This window comes from Pipistrellus hanaki, assembly GCF_964339955.1.
Source record: "Pipistrellus hanaki genome assembly, chromosome: X".
Taxonomy (NCBI): Eukaryota; Metazoa; Chordata; class Mammalia; order Chiroptera; family Vespertilionidae; genus Pipistrellus; species Pipistrellus hanaki.
The window spans coordinates 94915555-94940041 of NC_140524.1; the positions used below are offsets into that span (position 1 = coordinate 94915555).

The window sequence follows — 24487 nt, forward strand, 5'->3', positions numbered from 1 at the left end:
TCCGCCTGCCACAGAGAAGGGAGAGGCTCTCACCACCGCCTCTGAGCTTGTCAGCAGTGAGCGAGGTGCAAGACTTCTGGCTGAGAGGAGCTCCCCCTGTGGAAGCGCACTGACCATGAGGGGGCAGCTCCTACGTTGAGCATCTGCTCCCTGGTGGTCAGTGTGCATCATTGCAACTGGTTGTTCTGCCATTCAGTCAATTTGTATATTAACCTTTTATTACATAAGATGATTTCATATGTAAAAATGAAAATGAATGTTTTATGTCACTAGAGGCCCAATGCATTAAATTTATGCAAGGGGTTCGGCCCCTGCCGCTGCATTGGCAGCCTCAGCCCTCAGCCACCAGGGCCTCTGCCACCTCTGCCTTGCCTCAGACCCTGCCCACCCGCCTCAGCTTCGTCTGGAAGGACATCTGGAAGGACGATCAGTCTAATTAGCATATTACACTTTTATTGTTATAAACTAGTGGCCCAGTGTATGAAATTCGTGCACGGGGAAGGGGGGATGTCACTCAGCCTGGCCTGCACCCTCTCCAATCTGGAATTCCTCTGGGGATGTCCTACTGTCTTGCCCCAACTGTTCCCCCTTGCCAGCCTTATCCCTGTGGGATTGGGCCTAAACTGGCAGTCGGGACATTCCTCTTGCAATCTGGGTCTGCTGGCTTCTAACTGCTCACCTGCCTGCCTGCTTTATTGCCACTAACCACTCTACCTTCCGGCCTGCATGTCCTCCAACTGCCCCATTGCTGGCCTTCACACCTCCAACTCCCCCCCCCTCCGCCATCCTGCTTGCCCCCCAACTGTCCTCTGCCAGGCTGATCACCCCAACTGCCCTCCCCTCCTGGCCTGACCACCCCTAACTGCCTCTGCCTCAGCCCCGCCACCATGGCTTTGTCCAGAAGGATATCCAAAAAGGTCTCCCAGCCTAATGAACATATTACCCTTTTATTAGTATAGATAGAGGCCTGGTGCACAGGTGGAGGCCGGCTGGTCTGTCCTGAAGGGAGTCCCGGATCAAGGTGGGGGTCCCCTTGGTGGATGGGGCCAGCCTGGGCAAGGGGCTGAGGGCCATTTGCAGGCTGGCCATGCCCCCATCAGGTTGAGGGTCCCCGCTGGGGGGACGTGGCCAGCCTGGGTGAGGGGCTGAGGTCCTTTTGGGGGTGGTTTGCAGGCCAGCCAAGCCCCCTGCTTTGTCCAGAAGGTCTCCAGAAGGTCTCCCAGTCTAATTAGCAAATTACTCTTTTATTAGTGTAGATAGCAATTATCTGAGAAGACATATACACACAAAAATTATTTACTATTCTAAACTTATATCTAATTGCTTTTAAAAAACATCATTGTATATAAGGCTTTTTGTCAGCTATAAAGATAAACCAGAAATACATTTTAATTTGCTTGTATACTCATTGCTCACAATGAAATTTGGGGCACATAGAAATTACTTACATGAAAAAAGATACAGTGAATAATGTACTTTGTAGACAGTTTAAGAATGTACCTTGCCTCCATAAACACATCAGAAAAAAGCAAAAATGTCCTGATGCCCTCTTTGAATTACAGAAATTAGTAGCTGTATACCAAAACCTTGAGATTATCTTGAAACTATTTGTGGATTATTGTAGCTTAAATTAGAATCATAAAACCAATCCCAGCACAACTTGATTCTAGTGAAATTACTGTAAAGCTAAGATCCACAAGCATAAGTATGGATTTAATGTGAGCTGGGCTCAGATTCGAAGATCAGAATGTTGCCAAAAATAACACTTCCGATGTATTTTGGTTCTCAGAAGACTAACCCTAGGACATATCCCTTGAATTAGCATGTCTATTCCATATACTTTTCCTCTTAATCATCCATTTGCCTAATTCCACACTATTATTTACAATCAATTGCAGTGGACATCTATATGTCTGTCTTCCCTGTTTTCCAACCACAGAACCATTTTGCAACTAAGTCCATTTCAAATAGCATATTTAGCTCATGTTGAGAGTTGCAAGCTACGTTGCTAGAGCATTTGGGTGTTTATTGCATACATTAATTACTTTGCAGTTTTAAAATTGAAAATAAGTTGGGTGTGAAGAGAGCAGAGCGCTTGAAGAGTGGCTCCTCTGTGTATAACACATCCAAAAGCAACTGGGCTTCCTCTCTACAGGTGGCAGGATACTATGGCCTTCCCGTAATATTACACCCTATACATGAAAAAAAAGAAAGAGAATAAGGTCACAAAATTTATTTCCAACTGCCTTTTGGATGAAATGAAAGCAAACCTTATTTAGCAATATTACTTTACATTAAAACATTAAGAGAAGTATTTTTAAGAAGCAGCCAACATAAAAGGGTTGGAAAGCTACATTAGTATTTTAAAGGGCTTTATTATAATAATTAAACTTGATTCTAGCCAAGTAAAATTTTAGGTGTGGTTTTCTGCTTAGCTTTCTGCCTAGCTTCAAAAATAATCTTGCTCTACTGAACCGTTAATTAATTTTTATAAGTAGCTTACAACTAATGGGATATTTCATTGAAGCATTTTATTAAAGGAAGGAAAGTAAATTAGTAAATTGAATACACAGATGCTAGTAGTGCTGATATATATATGTCTCTGTGTCCCCAAAAAATGTATGTACACTTTGAATAATTATAAAAGCGGTGTTTGTACTTCAACTTCAGTTTTAAACTTCCAGTAGCATTTTGGGATACAATTCCTTTGTTCAAAACTTAGTCTGGCTGAAAAGAAAGAAACATCAACTGAGCTATCAGCTGTTAAAGTGTGTATACATGTTTTGGGGGCACCTTGTATATATTGCTATCTGTGTTGACAGACTTAGACGTTGACTGAGTTTCCCAAAGTTTAAGATGTTTAAGGATGAAAGAAAAAGGTTAACTGTGTTCTTGGTATCTTTTCTTGAAGCTTTTGAGTTTTAGTAAGTCCTAGCTTACTGCACACTTAAACTGGAGAGACCTAGTGAAAATGTGATTCTGGGCATAGAGTTTACAGTTTTGTCATCTACATCCAAGACTGGGTTTTGAATTTTGATTAGACAATCTGGCCAGATATTTGAGTAAAACTGGTATATATATATATACATATATATATATGTGTGTGTATATATATATATATATATGTGTATATATATATGTATATATATGGCGTTTACATATGATGCTACCCATTGTCTGTAGCTATAAATACTTAAGGTTTATAACTGTAGAGTTCATGAGATTTTGTAATTATTATTTGCCTCTTAGATTATTGATAAAAGCAAGAGAGACCCAACAGAGGAAATAGAAATTCTTCTTCGTTATGGACAGCATCCAAACATTATTACTCTAAAGGATGTAAGTAGTTTCTTTAATGTAGAAATTTGAATCAGTTGTCTAACTTGAATCTGGATTATTTACAGAAATCATGTGGTAGATAAATAACTGAATATAGTAAACAAAAACAGATTGCAACACAACATATATAACATAATTTTAGTTATTAAGAAAAATACATTTATATAGTTAATGTTTCTACTTTTGTGATAAAGAGAAAAGTTTTATTGACATTATTGGTTTTAATATTTGCATTAACTATAACATTTGAGTATTCATTAATGTTCAAGATTGACTAGTATCACACACTCCATGGATTCCCCAAACTGTCTTTCACAGTACTGCCAGGGAGAACTGCACTCATATCTAACCATGTTACTTTCCTGCCTACAGTTCATACCCTTCATCACCTCTGGTCCCTGCCTTCCTCCATCCATAGTAGTTTGCACACTTCCTCACACTCTCTATGCTCCAGCCATGCTGCAGCATATCCAAATTTTTGAACATACCTCATTTTCTCGTGCTGCCCTGTCATTGAATTTATGGTTCCCTCAGTTGAAAACACCATCTTCTTCCTTTACTTGGCTTTGCTAAAGCATTACTTCCCCCAGGAAGCCTGCCCTGACCATTACCACCCCCAGGACAAATGAAGCATCCCTTCCCTGCTACCAATGACTTTTTTAATTGATTTCAGACAGGAAGGGAGAAGGAGAGAAAGATAGAAACATCAATGATGAGCCGAAACCGGTTTGGCTCAGTGGTAGGGCATTGGTCTGTGGACTGAAAGGTCCCAGGTTCGATTCCGGTCAGGGGCATGTACCTTGGTTGTGGGCACATCCCCGGTAGGGGGTGTGTAAGAGGCAGCTGGTCGATGTTTCTCTCTCATCGACGTTTCTAGCTCTCTATCTCTCTCTCCCTTCCTCTCTGTAAAAAATCAATAAAATATATATTTTTAAAAAAAGAAACATCAATGATGAAAGAGAATCATTTTCCAGCTGCCTCCTGCATGCCCCCTACTATTGTAGTACTAGAGATCAAGCCCACAACCTGGGCATGTTTCCCTAACCAGAATCGAACCCAGAACCCCTCAGTCTACAGGCTAATGCTCTATCCACTGAGCAAAACCAGCTATGGCCCTATTACCTATGACTTTTATCATAACAGAGCTCGTGACAAAGGATGTGAATTCCCCCAGGCAGCATTAAGTCCTCTCTTGCTGATGGTAGTCATATAGGCTCAAAGGCCATATCTGATGCTGTAGACCAGATGTCATGTGGCCAGCTGAGCCAGAGGACTTCTGAGGAACCTTTCACCTTTCACCCGTGAGATTTTGTGAATTCCGAACTTTACCCTCCCTTCTCCTTCCAAACCAAAATTCCAATTTCCTCGGAATAATTTTTCACTGCTCATTACAGGGGTCTTTAAACTACGGCCCGCGGGCCACATGCAGCCCCCAGGGGAGTCTGATCCTGCCCGCCAGGTTTTTTGGGCAGTGAGCGCAGCCAAGGTGTTACAGTAGGAATTAGTAGTTCATATAGTCCGGCCCTCCAGCTCTCTGAGGGACCGTGATCTGGCCCCCACTTTAAAAAGTTTGAGGACCCCTGTGAGGAATGTTAACTTAGTTCCATTAAAATGTGAAGCTGTTTGCCCTGGCTGGTGTTTTTCAGTGGTTAGAGTGGCAGCCTGCACACCGAAGGATCATGGGTTTGATTCCTGATCAAGGGCAGGTCCCTGGGTTGCAGGTTTGCTCCCTGTCCTCTGGTCAAAAAAGTATAGGTAGGTAGGTAGGTAGATAGATAGATGATAAATAACATGTGAAGCTGTTTAACCTAAGTGACTTTTTAATTACTCTAACCTCTAATCCAACCAAGTAAATTAAAAAGGAAGTATAAAAGATACTTTCGCTCATCTTTGCTTTGGAAACTCCCTAAGCTGTCATTTTTTTTTAATCTTCACCCCCAAGGATATTTTTTTTATTGATTTGTTTTTTAGAGACAGAGAGAAGAGGTGCAGAAAGAAAGATCAGTGTGAGAGAGAAACATCTATCAGTTGCTACCCATATGAGCCCAGAACAGGGATGGAACCCGCAACCTAAATATGTGCCCTGACCAGGATACAAACCCGCAACCTTTTGACATGCAGGATGGTGCTCCAACTGAGCCACCCAGCCAGGATGTTGTCATTACTTTTACATCTTTGCTCCTTCCCTCATTTCAAATTCCAAAGTCTCTAAAATTTCCCCTCTTTTATTACAGCATCTGCAACATTTTTAAAATTCTTATATCTACATCTAGTTCTCCCTCCTGGAATAAAAACTTTGAGGGCAGGTACTTTGTTTTATTTTTTCCATATTTAGGGCCCCAGTACCTGGTACCTCTTTTGAGACTTAAATAAAGGTATGCAGTAACACTATGGTGAAGGGGAAATAAAAGGGGCTGAAGTTTAATAAAGAGGTTATTTCAATTCAGGATTGCTTGGAATATAAATCCAAAATTATAGAGAGCATTCAGTTTCTCCATCAGGAGTAAAATTGTGTGCTTCTGGGTAGTTGGCTGGAATTTCTCTTTGCTATGCAATCTTCCTACTAAATTTTCAATTTAACCCAAACCAGAATAATTCATTGTACTGTGTATATAAATATAGAATGTGTGCACTTGCAGAAGTTCCAGGAAAATCACGGGAGTATGTCTTTGTAGCAATCCCTGCCCTCACCAGGAGATAGAAAGATCAAGAGGAACAAACCCTAAGTGCAAAAATTCAGTGCCCCTTTGTATACAATGTCCATAGTTACTTTTATTTCCATGAATTAAGTTTCATAGAAGGAAATTACAAGTTATTTTTCTGACATTCAATCTCATCAATTCCTATTTTAATAGTCTACTTGTATAAAACTTTACAAAATTTTATATCTTCCATTGGTTGTGATAAGTAAAAATTTCCTTGAACATAAGGTAAGTTATAATTTTTCTTTAATATGCAAAACTTTGTTCTGAGCACATGTAAAGCTTCAAATAATTTTTTTTACATTTTGGTGTTGAATTTTATAGGTATATGATGATGGAAAATACGTGTATGTAGTGACAGAACTTATGAAAGGGGGTGAATTGCTGGATAAAATTCTTAGACAGAAATTTTTCTCTGAACGAGAGGCCAGCGCTGTCCTGTTTACTATAACCAAAACTGTGGAATATCTTCATGCTCAAGGGGTAAGTCTTTTTAACATCTTAAGTGCATAAGTATTATATATATATATATATATATGTGTGTGTGTGTGTGTGTGTGTGTGTGTGTGTGTGTATGCACATATATGTATACACATATAAGTACACATTAATATCTTTTTCCTTTATGTTTGAGCTAAAATTACAAAGGTAGAAGTTACTTTATCCATGTAATGGAAAATAACGACTATTAATTATCCTACTATTTTCCCCATTAAGCTTGAAGTGATACTTTGAAATCCTAGCTTGTTTATATTAAATTCTTACACATCCAAACAAAATGTGGATAAGATCTTCTAAACTAGAAGATATAGCATCATTTTGCTAGACCACTCTGTATTCTTGAGAACTGGGCCCATTTCCCGTTTGGAAATAGAACCAAAGAATTGTGTATTCAAATGGATGAGGCCAAATAGTCACCTGGCATCTGGCAGGTAGATGCTGTCCTCATTCCTTCCTGCAGGTTGTCAGTAAATAGGATAAAAGTAATGTTTATAAAGGAAAGAAAATTGATTGGGGGAGAGGAGAAAATGAAGGGAGAAAGAGGAAAAGAACAGGAGAGGTGAAGAGGAATGAGAGCAAGAAAAAAAATAAGAGATTACTTTTAAGGAGTTTATTTTCTTTTCTTAATATATTTTTTACGGATTTCAGAGAGGGAAAGAGAGATAGAAACATCAATGATGAGAGAAGAATCATCCATCAGCTGCCCCTTACATACACTCCTATCAGGGATTGAGCCTTCAACCCGGGCATGTGCCCTGACCAGGAATTGAAGCTGTGACCTCCTGGTTCATACGTCAACCACCAAGCCACATGGAGGAGTTCATGTTCACTACTTATTCTCATTGTGTTTGTCTTTGCCCCCGAGAAGTGAACACTTGGACTGTTTTTGATTTAATACTAGAACCTCTTGACTTCTGACTGGTCAAAAGTCACCTAATACTGTAGCCATAAATTAGTAAAATTCAATGTTCCTTGAGAATTTATGACTTTTCAGTCATCTAAGTCTTCTAAGTTTTCTTCTCAGTGCCTTGGTGGTAAGAAGTTATTAAAATGATCTGGAGAAATCATGTTCAGGATGTTAGGAACTAAAACTGAAGTCATTGATCAGAATGTAGACTTGGAATTTGATGATGGAAGAAACACATAAGTCTAAATAGGAGTGTCAGAGAGGCTTATGAAAAAAGAAGTGTACAAGTAGGTGATTAAAGGAGGAAAATAATACAAAACTCTAAAGGAGTGTGTGTGTGTGTGTGTGTGTGTGTGTGTGTGTCAGACATTGTTGCATGGATAGCAAATAGGGAATACATAAAGACTGAATTTTTTTTTCCTTTTTACTCCTAAACCCTATGCCTGATCCATGGAGCATGTTAGCACAAGTTTGTTGTGTACAACCATTGTACATGCTGTTCCCTCTACTTAGAATGCTGTTCTACCACAGGCAGAAGTGGTTAGGGGCAATCAGGAAGACACTCTTCTGCTTGTTTGTTCTGTTCTAAAGAACTTAAACCAGATGTCACATTCTCTAGAGATCTTCCCTGACCTCCCTAGTTATGCCCCATCTCTCACCTATTTATTCTCTGCCTCCCCACTACCGTGTAAGCTCCTAGCATGTAAAGGCAAGAATGTATGGGTCTTCTTCACCATAATATGTGCAACTCCTTATATAATGCCCCGACACATTATAGGCTCTCAATAAATGTTTGTTTCATGAATGAATAACCTGGAGACAGATATTATTGCTATTTCCATTTCTCCTTAACCCACTTACTCAATTGGAAAAAGAGGGGGAGATAAATACTACTCTTTCTTTCTTCTCTCTTTGCTCTAGTTCTGTGTTAGAGTTACACTTACATTATCAGCATTTTATAAAGATGGGATAATTTAAAGGTCAGCACTCATTATCTTGTTAAGTGTAGTCCCTGATAGTTTTGAATAAAAAATTTTCTATAATGGAAATGTATTGTAAATGTACCTCTTTATTTTGTATTTCATTTAGGTGGTTCACAGAGACTTAAAACCTAGCAACATTCTTTATGTGGATGAATCTGGCAATCCAGAATCTATTCGAATTTGTGATTTTGGCTTTGCCAAACAGCTAAGAGCAGAAAACGGTCTTCTCATGACACCTTGTTATACTGCAAATTTTGTTGCACCAGAGGTAATTATGAAATAGTTTGCTTACAGTATTTTAGTATATTTAAAAACTCATTTTCTGTATTTAATATAGAATAATTAATAGCTGTTTAATTGAAGACTTACCCAACAAATAATTAGAATAAAATAGTAATCCTTTTTCTTCTGTTGATAGTCTATTGTATCATCAGTCTGCTACCTATAATCCTTCTTCCTGCCCTGACTTGTGTTTTTCTGTATCCGTAGCTATCTGTTATCACTTTTGTGCCTATTGGTGCATGGAACTAAATAGAAACTCACTTATTTTACACCTTTCCTAATAGATTTCTAATTCCCTGGTTTTGTCACTATCTTCTGCATCTCCAAGGCTAAAACATCATACATGGTCTCATCTTGTCCTTAGCTACAAAACTGGTTACCATTTCTTAACCCCTGAAACCAGTTTAGGGTTCTTCTATCCACAGAAATGCCACCCTAACCCCTGCTTCCCTCACCACCCCTCAGGTCACTGCCTCAGCCTCGGTGCACATTGCTCCCTCTTGTCATTCTGCGATCATTCCACGAGAGCTGCAAAGCTACTGAATTCTTCTTCAAGCACTGCTTTGATCAAGCTGCTGCTTTTCTTAAGAAATTGCAGTTCCCCATTGCAGTAAATCTAAAATCCACTGTTTTGCCCTCAAAATGTCCTATCTTTATCACTGCATTAAAACAAAAAAAGTAACCATGTACAAGATAATAGAAAATAATAGTAGATCTTAATATAAGGCTTATGTGCCAGGCACATATATTAACTGATTTCATCCTCACCACATGTAGTTCCATTCTCATTATAACTGTGAGGTGAGTACTGTTTTCAGCATTTTACAGGAAGCCAGGTGCACAGCGAGAAGGTTATGTAATTTGCTGGAGGTCAGGTTTACATTTGAGCCCAGGCTGTCTGGCTGCAAAGTCTGTGCTTTTGCCATGCAGTGATATTACATATTGGTGTCCAAGCAAGGCCACTTAATCTAGCCATCTTGTTTTTCTTTGTATTTCCTACTGCTTGCAAGCAATCTTCTTCTAGAAATCACCCTGTAGCTGTTATTTATACCTGGGCTTATTGGAATATTTTTTGCTTCAAAACCTACCTCCAAATTCATCTTTAGAATATTGTCCATGATTAAACTCTCCTTAGACTTTATCTTTTAATTCTTTGTCTCCTGTTCTCCATTTTGTCATCCAAGTTAAAACTTTGGAATCTTCCGTAAAGCCTCCTTATCATTTTTCTCCATCCAGTCTGTTACCAAATCCTTTCTATTTTGTTTTCTAAATATTTCAGGCCTTTTTCCCTTACTCTATATACCCAGTCTCTAATAGTGCAATTCCTCACAGCCTTTCACTTAGTTGGCTACAAATTGCTTTCTTTCGGGTCGCCTTGTCCCCAGTCTTTTTTCTTGCCAGCATTTCCTCTGTAACTTGAGTTGTTTCTGGTATACACATCTCCTTATTTTCCTGTTTAATGCTTCAATGACATCTGATTGCCTACAGAAAAAAATCTAAATTCCTTAGCAACCTGTGTATAAAATCCCTTCAGTCTCTCTACTATTCCCTACCTGGAGATCTGGCCATAGAGAACTGTTGCTAACTATACTCTGCTCTCTTGCCTCTGCCTTTTGAGTGTCCTCTATCCTCCCCCACCTCTTCTTTTTGCCTCCTGAATTCTTACTTACAGGCACAGTACAAGCAGGCTGCCCCCTAGCCTTTCTTCTTTCCTCATATCAACAATGAATTGTTTCCTCATCTTGATACCCATAGCATTTTAGACATATTTGTATGATATTTATTATGTTGAATTGTTAACTACATAACAGGGTCGGGCAAAAGTAGGTTATAGTTGTGAGTACATGCAACAGAGTTTATTTTGTATTATTATTTATTAATTATAGTATTATTTGCCATACGAACAAATATAAGCCTACTTTTGCCCCAGCCTGTATGTTTATTTGCCTGCCAGATTCTAATTTTCTTAAGTCAGAGTTGTTTTGGATTGTCACAGTTTGTGACTGATTATAGTTGGTGATTATTAAATGCTTGAGTGAACCAAATTATTTTTATATATATTACACACTTATATATATATAATATATATACACATACACATACACACACACACATACATATACATATCTTTTAACCTTTGTTGTAATATATTTTTATGGGTTTGTTATTTTCTAATAATACTGTCTTGTGTGTACTAGTATATATACACACACAGTTTCACACTATATCATTTGTGCTGTTACATGTGATCTTAAAAGTACTGATTTTTTTAACCATTTCTATAGCCCCATACAACATATATATTCATTTAAATAAGAAACTTCCCTTCATAGTTCTCCATGTGCCAAGGCAGCATTCAATAAATGTTCATTTAACTCCTATTCTATATCTATACATATATATAAGTCAAGTGACCGGAACAATGGAACAACTGGAACAACTTTCCATGCCCTTCCCCCCCATTGAGGCAGGCCGGCCTGACCCCACCTGTGCACGGATTCATGCACTGGGCCTCTAGTATGTATATGAATTGTTAGTAGTAGAAGGTTCTAGAATAGGATTAATATATTGTCTTGTTTGTTAATTATGTTCTATTGAGGTTTTTTTTTAATTTACTGATTTTAGAGGAGAGAGGGAGGAAGAGAGAGGGATTGAGGGAGAGCAAGTGAGAGAGAAAAGAGAAACATGGATTTGTTGTTGTCCTTATTTATGCATTCATATGCTGTCTCTTGTATGTGCCCTAACCAGAGATTGAACCCCAAAACTTGCTCTAACCAACTGAGCTACCCAGCCAGGGGGCTTTTCTTACATGAATTGATTTAGGAGATATATTCCCATCCCCATAACCTATCTAAATCTATATAATAAAGAGTGGTGTTTAATACTAATTTTTACTTTTTCGAGGTTTTGAAACGACAAGGCTATGATGCTGCTTGTGATATATGGAGTCTTGGTGTCCTCCTCTATACAATGCTTACTGGGTAAGTATATATTATATATTATAGGCATTTATTAATCAATACTTTGTTTATATTATCTTTATTTTTTAACCTTAGTTGTAATATATTTTTATGGTTTTGTCATTTTCTAATAATATAATCTTGTATGTACTATATATACCACATTTACAGCTATATCATTACTAATTTTCTATAATGTACTATTTATTAATGACTTTGAGGTCTTAAATTGATTTTTCCATACCTTTTTCCACTCTTGTTATATCATAAACATGCCCTGTTTTAAACATTTTATTCTATAATGTGTCATATCTTAAAGTATTTATGTTTTTTATATCAAGTCTAATGAATATTTCATAATATACCTTAATCTGGTGCTTTGTGGAGCAAGTATTACATTAATTGAATTACTCAGAGTACTTTTGGCCACTGCAAATAAATATAAAGATTATCATCCAAAAGAGAAATTTTATTAATTAGCATTTTAATTTTTCTTATAAATTAGTTACACTCCATTTGCAAATGGCCCTGACGATACACCAGAGGAAATACTGGCACGCATCGGCAGCGGAAAATTCTCACTCAGTGGTGGTTACTGGAATTCTGTTTCAGATACAGCAAAGGTAAGTTTTCATAATTCTTGGTGAGAATAAATAATATCAATTAGAAACTTGTTTATAAAGTAGTATTTTTAAGTGATGTTACCAAATAACTTGAACTCAGAAATGGACTACTTATTTTGTTTCTTTCCCAAAAGGCATTGTTTTGGCTTTGTTATCTATACATCTAAAGTTACTTCTTGCTGAGGAACATGATAAATAATAATAGTAGTAGTCTTCATGATTTATGTATCTACTCTGTACTTCATGCTGCACTTCAGCTAAATAGCCATTTAATCCTCTTAACAACCCTGTAAAATAGGTGGTAGTATCCCCATTTCACAGAAGGAAACCAAGGCCTAGAATTGTAGTGTGAACTTGTCCATAGTTAGATACATGGGGGCGCTTCAAAGTAAATAGCTGATTCCAAAGCCCTCACCCCTAGAATAAACTACCATGTTTTAGTTTTGGTTTATGTTATAGAGAATGGGATCTTATCTTTTTCACAATGAACAATAGTATAGTTTTACAGTGCTCGCTGGAAATCCATTTGAAAAGCTTTTCTCAATGGAAGATATTCTATCCCCTGAATAACACTGACTTGGTTTCCACCTCTTCTCTAGTTTCACTCTATTCATTGAAAATTCTCTTTTTTTTCACTTCAAAATAAAAACATAGAGGAGACAAAGAAGATAAATACTAGTAAAAGTGTTTTGCTGGTTTTTCTTAGAGGTGGGACTTGAGTTGATTTGGTTTTATAACTGCATTTAAAAATGAAATGTTAACCTTTTCCTTTTTAACAATAAAATTCCTTAAATCAGAAAATTTCATTTTTCTGGGTACTTGTTTCTTTTTTAATACATGTGTTCAACATCTACAGTGTGCTTAATAAGGTAGGCTCCAGAGATAAAAGATATGACTCAGAATTCCTGTTCTCAAGGAGTTCACAGTCTAGTTGGGAAACAGCCAACTAGTGTCACAAGTGCTGTTACAATGGTACTAGAGGCCTGGTGCACAAAATTCATGCACAGGGGTGGGGTGGTCCCTCAGCCTAGCCTGCACCCTCTCACAATTCAGGACCACTGGCTCCTAACCACTCGCCTGCCTGCCTCATCCTCTCTAACCACCTCTGTCTCGGCCTCCGCCACCACGGTTTCATCCGGAAAGACGTTCAGAAGATCGTTCAACTGTCCAGTCTAATTAGCATATTACGCTTTTATTATTATAGATTACATATAAGGTTTTGCAGTATTTGGGGTGATGAATGATGAGAAAACCAGATCAGTTGTAGTAGGATTTGAGTCAAATGGAAGACAAACTTAGGAGACAGAATAGTTTCTTGTATATTGGACATAAGAAGCAACAGAGGAGCAGATATCAAGTGTGCAGTCCACATTTCCACCTCAGGAAATAAACAGTTGGTGGCGTCCTTCACCAAGATGTGGAATACAAAGGAAGTAGTTTTCAGAGGAGTGATGATTGCAGATCTGTACATTATAATTTGAAATGCTTTTGTGATGTATAATTAAGAGATATATGTCCACTAGGCTAGCGGTGATCTGTGAGCTCTGAAAGGTTGGCAACCGCTGCACTAGGCAACTGGATATCTGGATGTAGATTTTACCAGAGAAGTCTGGGATGGGCATTGAGTTTAGGGGTTGTCATCATCTGTAGTAGCTAAGCCATGAGCATGAATGAGCTTATCTGAGCAGAGGGATAAGAGAGCCATGGAAAGAATTCATTTAAAGAAAGAGCTTAGGAGGAGGAGCTATTGAAGGTAGTGGTAAAAGTGATTCTAAGTGACTTGTCCAAAAGTGCACTGGTTAACACACACATCTGAGTAAAATTATAAGAGTTGTGTTGTGCTTCTGTGCAGTTTTGCAACCTTTTCTTCATTTAAAGCACACTTGCCCTCATTCAGAATTTGGAAAAGGAGATCCCTAGTTATTTTGCTTTTTATGTAAAATTCCATTCATTTATTCCTGTTCTTAGCTGTTAATGATAACTAAAAGTAAGAAACTATAAATATCTACTAGCAGAGTACTTGAAATAGTATCTCCCCAATTCCCAATATCCAGGTTCTGTCAGTTCTCTCAACTATCTCAAGTCCACCTATATTTCTCCATCTTTTATATCCACTCACCAAAGCTATTATCTCTCACCTGTCTCAAATTGGAGTCTCCAGGCTTGCCCCTTCCAATCCATTTTCCTCCACACTTAGTGAGTGTAATCACTCTGAAGTACAAACCTGACTACATCACTCCTTTGTTTTAAATGATTCATTGCCTCCAGAAAAAGTCCAAATTTGCTACTATGGCTTATAAGGACCTGCACAATCTGGTCCTATCTTACCTCTCTCACTTTATCTGCTGCCATGTTTTCCTTTACGATATGTGCTGTAGCCACATCACATTCTTTTCAGTTCCTTAATGTGACGTGTTCTCTCCCACCTGAAGGCTTTCCCTCACACACACTTAGTTCTACCTCCTGAAACACTGTTTCTCCCTTCCTTCTCTAATCCAGTGCCTGCCTATCCTTCAGATCTCACATTTCTCTAAGGGAGTTACTTCAAAGCCACCTGCCTTGTTCAGGTCAGATCTCTCTGTGTGTCCTCCAGCTGCACCTCACATTTATTCATCCCATCAAAGCACTTACTCTTTGCTTTGTTATTGATTCCCTCTCCGGGCTAAAAGCTTGTTGAGGTCACAGTTCCTTTCTGTCTTGTTCACTGTTACATACCCAACGCCTAGCAGAATGCCTGGCCTTTGATGGAACCTCAATATACGATATATATTTTGAATGAAAATGAAACAAGTCCTGGCCGGTGTGGATCAGTTGGTTGAACTTAGTACCATGCACCCCGAGGTCGCTGGTTCAATTCCCAGCCAGGGCACTTACCTGAATTGCAGGTTTGATCCCCAGTGGGAGGGCGGGGGGGGGGGTGCAATAGACAGTTTTTCCTCTCTAAAAAAAAACATACTTTTTTTAAAAAAATAAAATTAAACAAGTAGTGCATGGCTTTTATAATAAATCACAATTGTGTTCTTTAGGAGAGTATAAAACTATATAGCAATTATATGGATCTGTGTTTCAAACATAGGAAAGCATTTGGCTGGATAGAAAGCATTTGTCTCTGGAAGAGTAGGATTCTGGGTATTTATGTACTTTTGCTTCTCTGTATTTTGTATTTTTCTATAATGCCCATGAGTTGCTTTAAAAGTAAGAAAAAATATAATTCTGTAATCTTAGGAGAGGCATTTAGAACTCTAATTAAATTAATGTTATTGAATAGTTCTGCTTTTAGGTATTACCAACAGTACACAAAAAGTCTTATGGAGCTAAAAAATCACTTAGAAATAAACCTACCAAAATGTAGAAACCTCAGAATATCTAAGGGGAAAAAGGAGCCAAAAAACAGAAGATACGTAAAATATGGTAATTCACCCTTTATAATGCACTAAAATTATTGTCACTCAGAGGAGAGATTTAGGTTTTTGCTTAAAAAAAAAAAATACAGCCCTAGCTGGTTTGGTTCAGTGGATAGAGCATCGACCTGTGGACTGAAGGGCCTCGGGTTCATTTCTACTCAAGGGTTCATGCCTGGATTGAAGGCTCGATCCCCAGTAGGGGGCATGCAGGAGGCAGCTGATCAATGATTCTCTTTCATCATTGTTTCTCTCTCTCTCTTCATCTCTGAAATCAATAAAAATATATTATAAATAAATAAACAAAACACAAATTGTCGTGTTGACCAAATAATTGTTGTTGTTGTTTTTTTAATTGATTTTTCACAGAGAGGAAGAGAGAGGGATAGAGAGTTAGAAACATCGATGAGAGAGAATCATCGATCAGCTGCCTCTTGCACACCCCCTACTGGGGATGTGCCCGCAACCAAGGTACATGCCCTTGACCGGAATCAAACCCGGGACCTTTCAGTCCACAGGCGGACGCTCTATCCACTGAGCCAAACTGGTCCCGGCCAAATAATTGTTTTTGATACTGGACACTAAACAGGTCTGAAGCCACCTGTCAGTACTTGAACCAAATTAAGCAGAGACAGGGCTGAAATCATATATGAGCGTTTATTCTAATACTGCCGACAGTATGGGCAGAGCAGCAGGTCATCCTAAAAATTCTGATCTGCCTTTTTCTGCCAGCTGGCTGGTTATATAGGGAAGAGGAGGATAGCTACTGCAGTCTGGCCTTCAGGAGCTCCAAGTCTGATAACAAGGTGGCTAATCTATGAAGTTAAAAACAGCTCAGCCCCTTCCTGGGACCAGAGAATAGTCAAATTCCTAAGAAAGCACCCAGAGGGGGCCAGGGTCTGGGCACAGCAACTAAGTCAAAGCACTTTCTATTCTTGGTCTGCTTTTTGAATGTTGGTGGGTTTTTTTGCAGCATATCCTCCAGTTTCCCAAGGTCTGTAAGAAAACCTTTTATCTATAGTTAGTAAGATAAATAATCATTAAGCAACTGTGGTCCTATTCTTATTACATGCCCTTCCCCCTATCTTTTTGAGCCCAAAAGGTCTACCTACTACCAGGAAAAAATATTGTCATAGTTAGGAAAAATGCTCAACAGTATCTAGTGCTATAAAAGAAAATCAGACAAAAAGGTTTAAGCTTCCATTATTATTATTATTATTATTATTATTATTATTATTATTATTATAGGACCTGGTGTCAAAGATGCTTCATGTGGACCCTCATCAGAGATTGACTGCTGCCCTTGTGCTCAGACACCCTTGGATAGTCCACTGGGACCAACTGCCGCAATACCAACTGAACAGACAGGACGCACCTCATCTGGTCAAGGTGAGCAACCCCATCCAGGCCCTGTTTTCCACATGTCCTCTCAGAGAGACTGAGATGCCCTCTCCATGGCGCAGCACCTGCACCGGTCACTGCCCCTCAGCCTGCGTTCAGTTCTCCTGTGGGATTCTCTTACAGTGGGTGATTTAGAAAAGAAAAAGTCAAGCTGTGCCGAAGTGTTGTAATAAATCTAGTTTAAGAAAGACCTCTATCCTCTGGCCAGTTTGGCTCGGTATATAGAGCGTCGGCCTGCGGACTCAAGGGTCCCGGGTTCAATTCCGGTCAAGGGCATGCACCTTGGTTTCGGGCACATACCCAGTGGGGAGTGTGCAGGAGGCAGCTGATCAATGTTTCCAACTCTCTATCCTCTCCTTCTCGGTAAAAAATCAATAAAATATATATATTTTTTTTAAAGAAAGACCTCTACATTTCTGAATTTATCTATCAGCTAAGATTACGGATTTCCTATTTTCTTTATACTTTCCTCTCTTATGCACAACCCAAAGCAAACTACAAGTTCCAAAAGAGCACGCTTTACTGCCTCTGAGAATAAAGATTGCAAAGGGGAAAAAATTGAACAGTGCTGAGAAAAGTGAGGACTGCTTGCTATGAACCCATCCCTGTCTTCTCATCCATTATTTCAGCCTCCAACATTGGCTTCTTCCATTTCAGTTAAATCATGGGGTTTGGCCAGTGTGGTTATTTTTATGATAAGGCTAATAAAATCTGTGTTTGCTAGTGAAGAAATTATCTGGCAGAAAATGTTCATTTCATGCTCTGTGTACATGACTACCCATTGTCATTTCTGTTTTGATATTTCTTTCCTGTTTTCAGGGTGCCATGGCAGCTACCTATTCTGCTTTAAACCGTAATCAGTCACCAGTTTTGGAACCAGTAGGCCGCTCTACTCTTGCTCAGCGAAGAGGTATTAAAAAAATCACCTCCACAGCCCTGTGAAATGACCTCAGTGAAATATTTGGTACCATGGTGTAAGCTGATAGCACAAGTTCTGGCGACAGGTAGCACATATCTGAGAGACACCTGCAAGCACACACTGTCCCAGCTGGTACCCATAATGCTGCTGCTCCTGCTGCTGCTCCCGCTTTCATCTCTTCTCGCTTTACATGATTGTTAGCAAGTTAGATTTTCCTGGAGCTTCGGATGAAATGGAAATGGAAACATGATGAAGATATATTCACTGAATCAATAAAAAGAATGAACATATGAATACCACCTAAAAAATACACTGAATAAAGTACTCTACACCATATAGCATTATTTTTATAGAAAATATTTCATGTCCCTTAAATATTCTTTGTTAGTTATAGGGATGGACAGTTTCTGTTAAGCACTTAGCTTAAACAATCCGTTTATATTAGCACTGTATCCCTTGTGCCATCCAACATTTTGTATGTTTTTGTAAACAGTTCATATACAGTACATTTCTGTACTGCTTTCTTTAATGTATACATGCCTTGTTTAACTTGGAATCTATTATTATTAATCAATCGACTATTAAATCTGGTTAAATAGTTCACCTGGATTAACAGTATTGTTGGACAGCGCTTAAAATAGCCAGATTGTAGAACAGCTGTTGAATGTAATACTTCCAAAATGTACATATCTTTCCCCACGTCTGTTTCACTGGTTCGTTCGTTTGTTTGTTACTTAAAGTCGGGTGCTCTGTTAGACTAACCTGTAGAACTGTTACAGTAGAGAAAGTTTTATGTCTGTGGCATGACATCAAGAATACACCTATGAAATTAGTTCATATACTTTGCAATTCTTTAGTGTTCTTTTTTTTAACTAAGGAAGTAGTTGTTGCACTTTTAATCTTAAATAGAGTCCATACTTAAAATTGGCATATAATTTAGAATTTTGCCAATATACATCAAAGGCCTGTGGTGGAGAAATTGGCCAAGGAAATTTTAGCAACAGGTCATTCAAGTCCCATTGGATATTTCATGTTTAAATAGATCAAACTGCAGACTTTAGCATATGAATAACAAGATACCTGTTCTTGTATACCTGTGAGAAAAGTATGCTTCTTTGGAAAAACAGTAAATTATAATGAGTTCTATCCCATTACAATGCTTTATATTAAATACTAATATGAGTGTAATAAAAGCCACAGGCCTCTATATGAAATTGGATTAAAACTTGCTTATTCTAGGGAAGAAAACATTCTTGATCAAACAATATCTGTTCTAACCTGAAATCATAGCTAAAGTAGGTTAAGTGAATATCTAGCACTGAGTGTTTTCTGAATTTCTCCTGATGATTTATAGCCGTATAGTACTTCCTTTAACTTCAGATATAATCACTTTTCATAGTGGTCACTGAGTCTGTTTAGATTACAGTATTATCTACATCTAATGTAGTAGTTTCCATAATTTTATTTGATTAAAGAAATTTCTGTATCCATTATGACCTGTATCTTTGCCAAGTTACCTAGCATACATCAATATGTAATATTAAAAACATACAAGCAAGGAAAAATTAATTTAACTTACCTCATCAAGAATGTGCCCAAACAGATCTTACTTCGTCATGTATTAAATCATTTACGTCAGAAATCTTTTTCCTGCCAGAAACTTTAAATCTTTCACGTGAGAGTACAAAGCCAAGAAAGCGTGGCTTGTCTGTCTTGGAAGCACTTGTTCCTTAATTTCTCCTGAATGCAATTAAAGAGAAAGGAAAAATCTATAACATTCCTTTTGCCCAAGCGACACAAAATGATTATTGCATAGAAATCAAATGTAAGTTTATCTTCTAAAAACAAATGTGTAAGAGAAGGGATTTCGAAGATACAGATGGAGAAAAATTTTTTAAATTCTTGAATATATGGATGCTTTTCATTTCCTGGGGGGGGGGGGGGAAGCTTTTTTTTCTTTCTTTCTTTCTATTCAGTGTTTTAAACACCGGTCATCCCAAAGTCTTGTAGCTTTTAAAATGTTAATGTAAATCTGGGTATATATTCCCAGAATTTCTTACACTGATGCTATTCCATAATTGCTTAGGTGTATTTTCCCATTGTAGTCTTTTAGAATCAGAAGTAAATGTGTAAATCCTTATAAGTCATCTAGTCCAACTTTCTTGTATTGCATGTAAAGAACCTGTGACCCAAAGCAAAGACTAGAACCCTTAACTTCCCATGTAGTTTTTCCCCCCATAACACCATGCTGCCTTCCCTTCAGATTATCAGCCAACCAGAAGCTGAGTTACTTAAAAACTACATATTTCTTAGGGCACTCCTCTACTGGTATATGAACGCCAAGTTTATTGCTTTGAAAGATAATTGCCTTCTTTGCCTAGTCCAACTGCCAGTTCTGTTGGAGAAAAGCAAAGTTATATGTTCTCAAAACAAGGCTTTCAGTTCATGAGCATAATTTATTGTATCTGTGGTTCTGGTGTCTGTATTGCCTTTGATTCACAGCAGACAAACTTGGCCAACAGTGTGCTCTAAATGTAGTGCTTGTGCTGGGCTAACCTTTCCATCAATTTCTTCACCTCCGTTTCCTCCAGCCCCATATAGTCGTGGTAGTGAGGCCTTTATCAGTTAGTGTTGCTGCTTCCCAGGCTTCTCCCAGGAGGTGTTAGTTCAGTCTTAAAGATACTTCATGTGAAAGAAAGAACTAAACTATCAGGCTACTTTCACAAACCTCCTCTTAGCTTATAATTAAAAATACTATCCTAAATGGTAGATTGCATTTAGCATTTCCAAGCTCATACTGGAAAATACAGATTATACTACCGTGTGTTTTGTATCTTCCCTTGCAAGTGATGATATTAAACTAAGGTAAGTTTTTTGTCCTTTTAATTTTTTATATAAATTATTTCCGCTCCCTCTAATTTATAGAGTTGATGTCTTCTTTTAAGTACAATAGAACCTTGTGTGTAACAGATTTGATATGGATTCATTTATTCATAAGCAACCCCAAAAATCCAAAGGTGGAGTCATTTTGACAAGGCAGAGTCGAGATACTGTGAAGCTGACAGGTGGGAAAAGTCAACTTAGCGAGAGTCTGGAGAGGGTGTGGTGTGTGTATGGCGAAAGATTCCCCATATCCCGTGTGGTGGGCTGCAAAGAGCAGGTTTGGGTCAACCATTTCCCATCTGTTTTTAAGAAGTGGTAGGGGTCAGGGGACATCATGGGAGATGGGGTTGGCCTGTTAGCTGTGCCCTGCACCCTCATCCCAGGAAAGAAAGAGGTAGAGAAGTGCAAAGGCTTCATGAATGACAGAATAGTTTGGGTAGGAAAGGGGCCGGGATAGGTCCAGCCTGAGGTGAGAACAGAGAAACATTCAAGATTTGGGTGCCTTGGTACAGATAGGCTGAATCGCCATGGAAGCCAGCAATACAATACACATCTCAACACGACTTTGACATTCTCTATTTTCTGACTTTTCTTATAAATGTCCTAAAATTTTTCAGTTTTCTTTTTTATAGAGAAAATGCTCTCTTAATGATGGTATCAAGCACTTGAGGTTTATGAAGACATTAGGACAGATATCTCAGGAATGTAAAGGGTCAGAGAAGGTCTGTTTTCTCTGATAAACAAATCGGATGGGTTTCATGGCTGACCCTTGGTGCTTAAACCAGGAGGTTCCAATCTAGTTTTAGAGTTCTGTCCCTCCGAAAGGTCCGACTCGATGTGACTAACGAACTGGATGTATACTTTGAGCCTTATTTAATTCACAAAGAGGTTGACTTGCCTCTGTATTTTTATTTCAACAAATGAAAATAGCCCTCTTTTCACCTCCAGATTGCTTACATATTGCTGGTCTCCCCAAGTGACCATTGGTGGGGACCAATTAATGAAGGAATGAAATTCACTTTCTTGGGACTGTGGTATTCTGCAGAGCCAAGCTTAACCACTTTTTCTAGTGAAGAATCTACAGAGTGATAATACCTAAGTATGGATGGCCAAGAAGAATTTATACCTACAGTGTGCATTATGTATTTTTGACACTGCTGTATTCTGTGTGATCGAGTGACTTGTAACTGGTTCCAATGTGAGTGTTCTCAAAGAATCCTAGTAATTAAGTTGACTTAGTTTTCTTAAGCCTTGTGTTACTCTTAGTCTCACATTTACCACTTTGACTCCAGTCTTTTAACTGTTCATAACAGGGCATACCAAGGGTTGGGATAAGAGCCTACTTCCTACCTCTTAAGGCACTTCCCTCATTTTTTCCATGTAACCTTGAAGTGCATGATAAGCTGTTTAAATGTCCACGACTTCTCCCAGAGCAACTAGCAAAGTATATGACATTGAATAGAGATTAGTGGAAAGGAAAGTTTAGAAACTAAGTTCAGAGGTGCAAACCTCAAGAAAACCTCTTTAGAGCACATACCATTTGAGTACCATATATGTAAATGTATGTGAGAAGAGAGTTACTATAATAGTCTTCTAAGTAGATTAGTTCATTATCTAATGGAAGTGGAAATCTTTACTCCTATTATCACTGTAGTACTGAATGAACTGTATACTGAGTTTTTCAAACAAGTATTTAAAGTAGAACTTAAATACCAAGCAAGGGCATAAGGATAAAGGTTTGGGTTTGTGTTCCTCTTAAGTGTAGTGTTCCATCTAAAGCTTTGTGTTGTTTTTTTTTAATCGAAAAATGCTTCAAGGTATTGCCATTTCTTAGCATCCTTAATAATTATGGGTGATGAGTTTTTAATTCTTAAATTTATGTATGTGTATTAGGTTTATCTTAAATGTTACCCTACGCAGAAGGGAAAGTATACACCTAAGGGATGTAATTATTTTGCATTTTGGGGTGGGAATGGGGTGGGCATCTACTTAGATAGTTTTTAAAAAAATCACAAGTATTTTTCTACTATTATATATCATCTTACTTTCTACTAGTTTCTCTCTAGTAAGGCATGCCAGAAGCCCAAGGTACCATATCATGAGTTCATATGTATTGTACCTTTTATTGGTGGTTAAATCGTATCAGATGCTTGGCACTGCTGCCGTAATTATGAAATGCTTGTAAAGGATTAAATATCACTGAATAAATTGTTTTACTTAGGAGTCTAATCTGGGGAAGTTTTCAAATCATACTATTAATGTGTAATCTAAGCTCTTTCAGATGTATCCATGAATAATCCTGGAACAATATTGCTTGTATTCCTGTCACAGAACAGGTTTTGTAATCTTTAAAAGAAATGAAAATTTATATAATAAAGTTTCAAATAAATGCATGTATGTTCCTTTATCAGGTTATTGCAATTACATGATTAATCCTTCATGTTATCAAATTATTCTATCCAAGGTATGAATTTATCAAATTGGATTGGTAAAACTTAAAACAGGAATGTCTCTGAGTTAATAAGAAGTACGAACTAATTTTTCTATGCAAAGTTTTCGTTAGCCTAAAGAGTTTGTCACCATTTATGGCTTGTCTCAGTTTCGGTCCTTACAAGGGTATTTCTTGGATCACATGATCTCACACATCTAGAGGAAATAATGAACAACATAAACGGATGAACAAAAACAGACCCAGAGAAAGAGAAGCAGTGATCAGACTGTCAAACCTCAGAGGAAAGGTAGGGGAGGGTGGGGGTAAGGGGGAGAGATCAACCAAAGGTCTTGTGCGCATGCATATGGGCCTAACCAGTGGTCACGGGCAACAGGGGGGTGGGGGCATACGTGGGGAGGGGTTTGGGATGGGAATAGGGGGATGAAGACAATTATGTGATACTATAATCAAGAAAATGAAAAAAAGTTGCACTGCAAAAAATGTCAAATCAGACTTGCATCAGTCATAGATCTTACCCAATACCAAACTTGATTAATCATTCAAAGGAAACAGGGTAATATCCAGGCACAGATGAGATTCTTTTCTTAGAGAAGTCCAAGATTATCAGATTTAATTCCAAAACAACCTTTTTCTCCATAATGGCACATTTTATATTGATTTAGAATTAAAGAACAAGTTTTCTTCTGTGTGATGCATGTGGAGACGTTTAAACAATGGGAGTCATTTGGTTTTGCAACACCTCCTTTTTATGCCTCATAAATTACACAATTTAAATGATGAGTCCTCATTTTCCATCCAACCGTGCCTCATAACTCCATAAATTACAACTTTTACAAGAAGCTCTCTCTATAGACCAAGTGTATCTTGCTAAAAGCATTTTAGAGATAAGGACTTTTAGTTTTCCTTCTATTAAATGTAATTACCGCATTTAAAAGGAAATTTGAGATCATTGGACTGCTGGTAGAGAGGGAATGGGTTATAGGCCTGCAGTTATCCCTTTCCTTCTCAGTAGACATTTGTAGTAGTTTTATATTATGATAGCATATTAATTTGCTAGGGCTGCCATAACAAAATGCCACAGACTGGCAGAAATTTATTTTGTCACACTTCTGGAGCCTCGTTCAAGATCAAGGG

The 24487-nt window shown here is 38.1% G+C and overlaps 1 protein-coding gene across 3 annotated transcripts in view; it reads left to right on the plus strand.

The window, feature by feature from the left end:
- Positions 1-19954, plus strand: part of RPS6KA3 (ribosomal protein S6 kinase A3) — a 109842-nt gene extending 89888 nt beyond the window's left edge. For all 3 annotated transcript variants that reach the window (XM_084869564.1, XM_084869566.1, XM_084869565.1), the window contains 7 exons: positions 3250-3339; positions 6366-6524; positions 8539-8700; positions 11619-11695; positions 12180-12297; positions 16947-17087; positions 17919-19954. In XM_084869564.1, coding sequence (XP_084725690.1) covers positions 3250-3339; positions 6366-6524; positions 8539-8700; positions 11619-11695; positions 12180-12297; positions 16947-17087; positions 17919-18041 — 870 coding nt within the window. In that variant the 3' untranslated portion in view covers positions 18042-19954. The remainder of the gene's footprint in view (positions 1-3249; positions 3340-6365; positions 6525-8538; positions 8701-11618; positions 11696-12179; positions 12298-16946; positions 17088-17918) is intronic.
- Positions 19955-24487: the final 4533 nt, after the last annotated feature.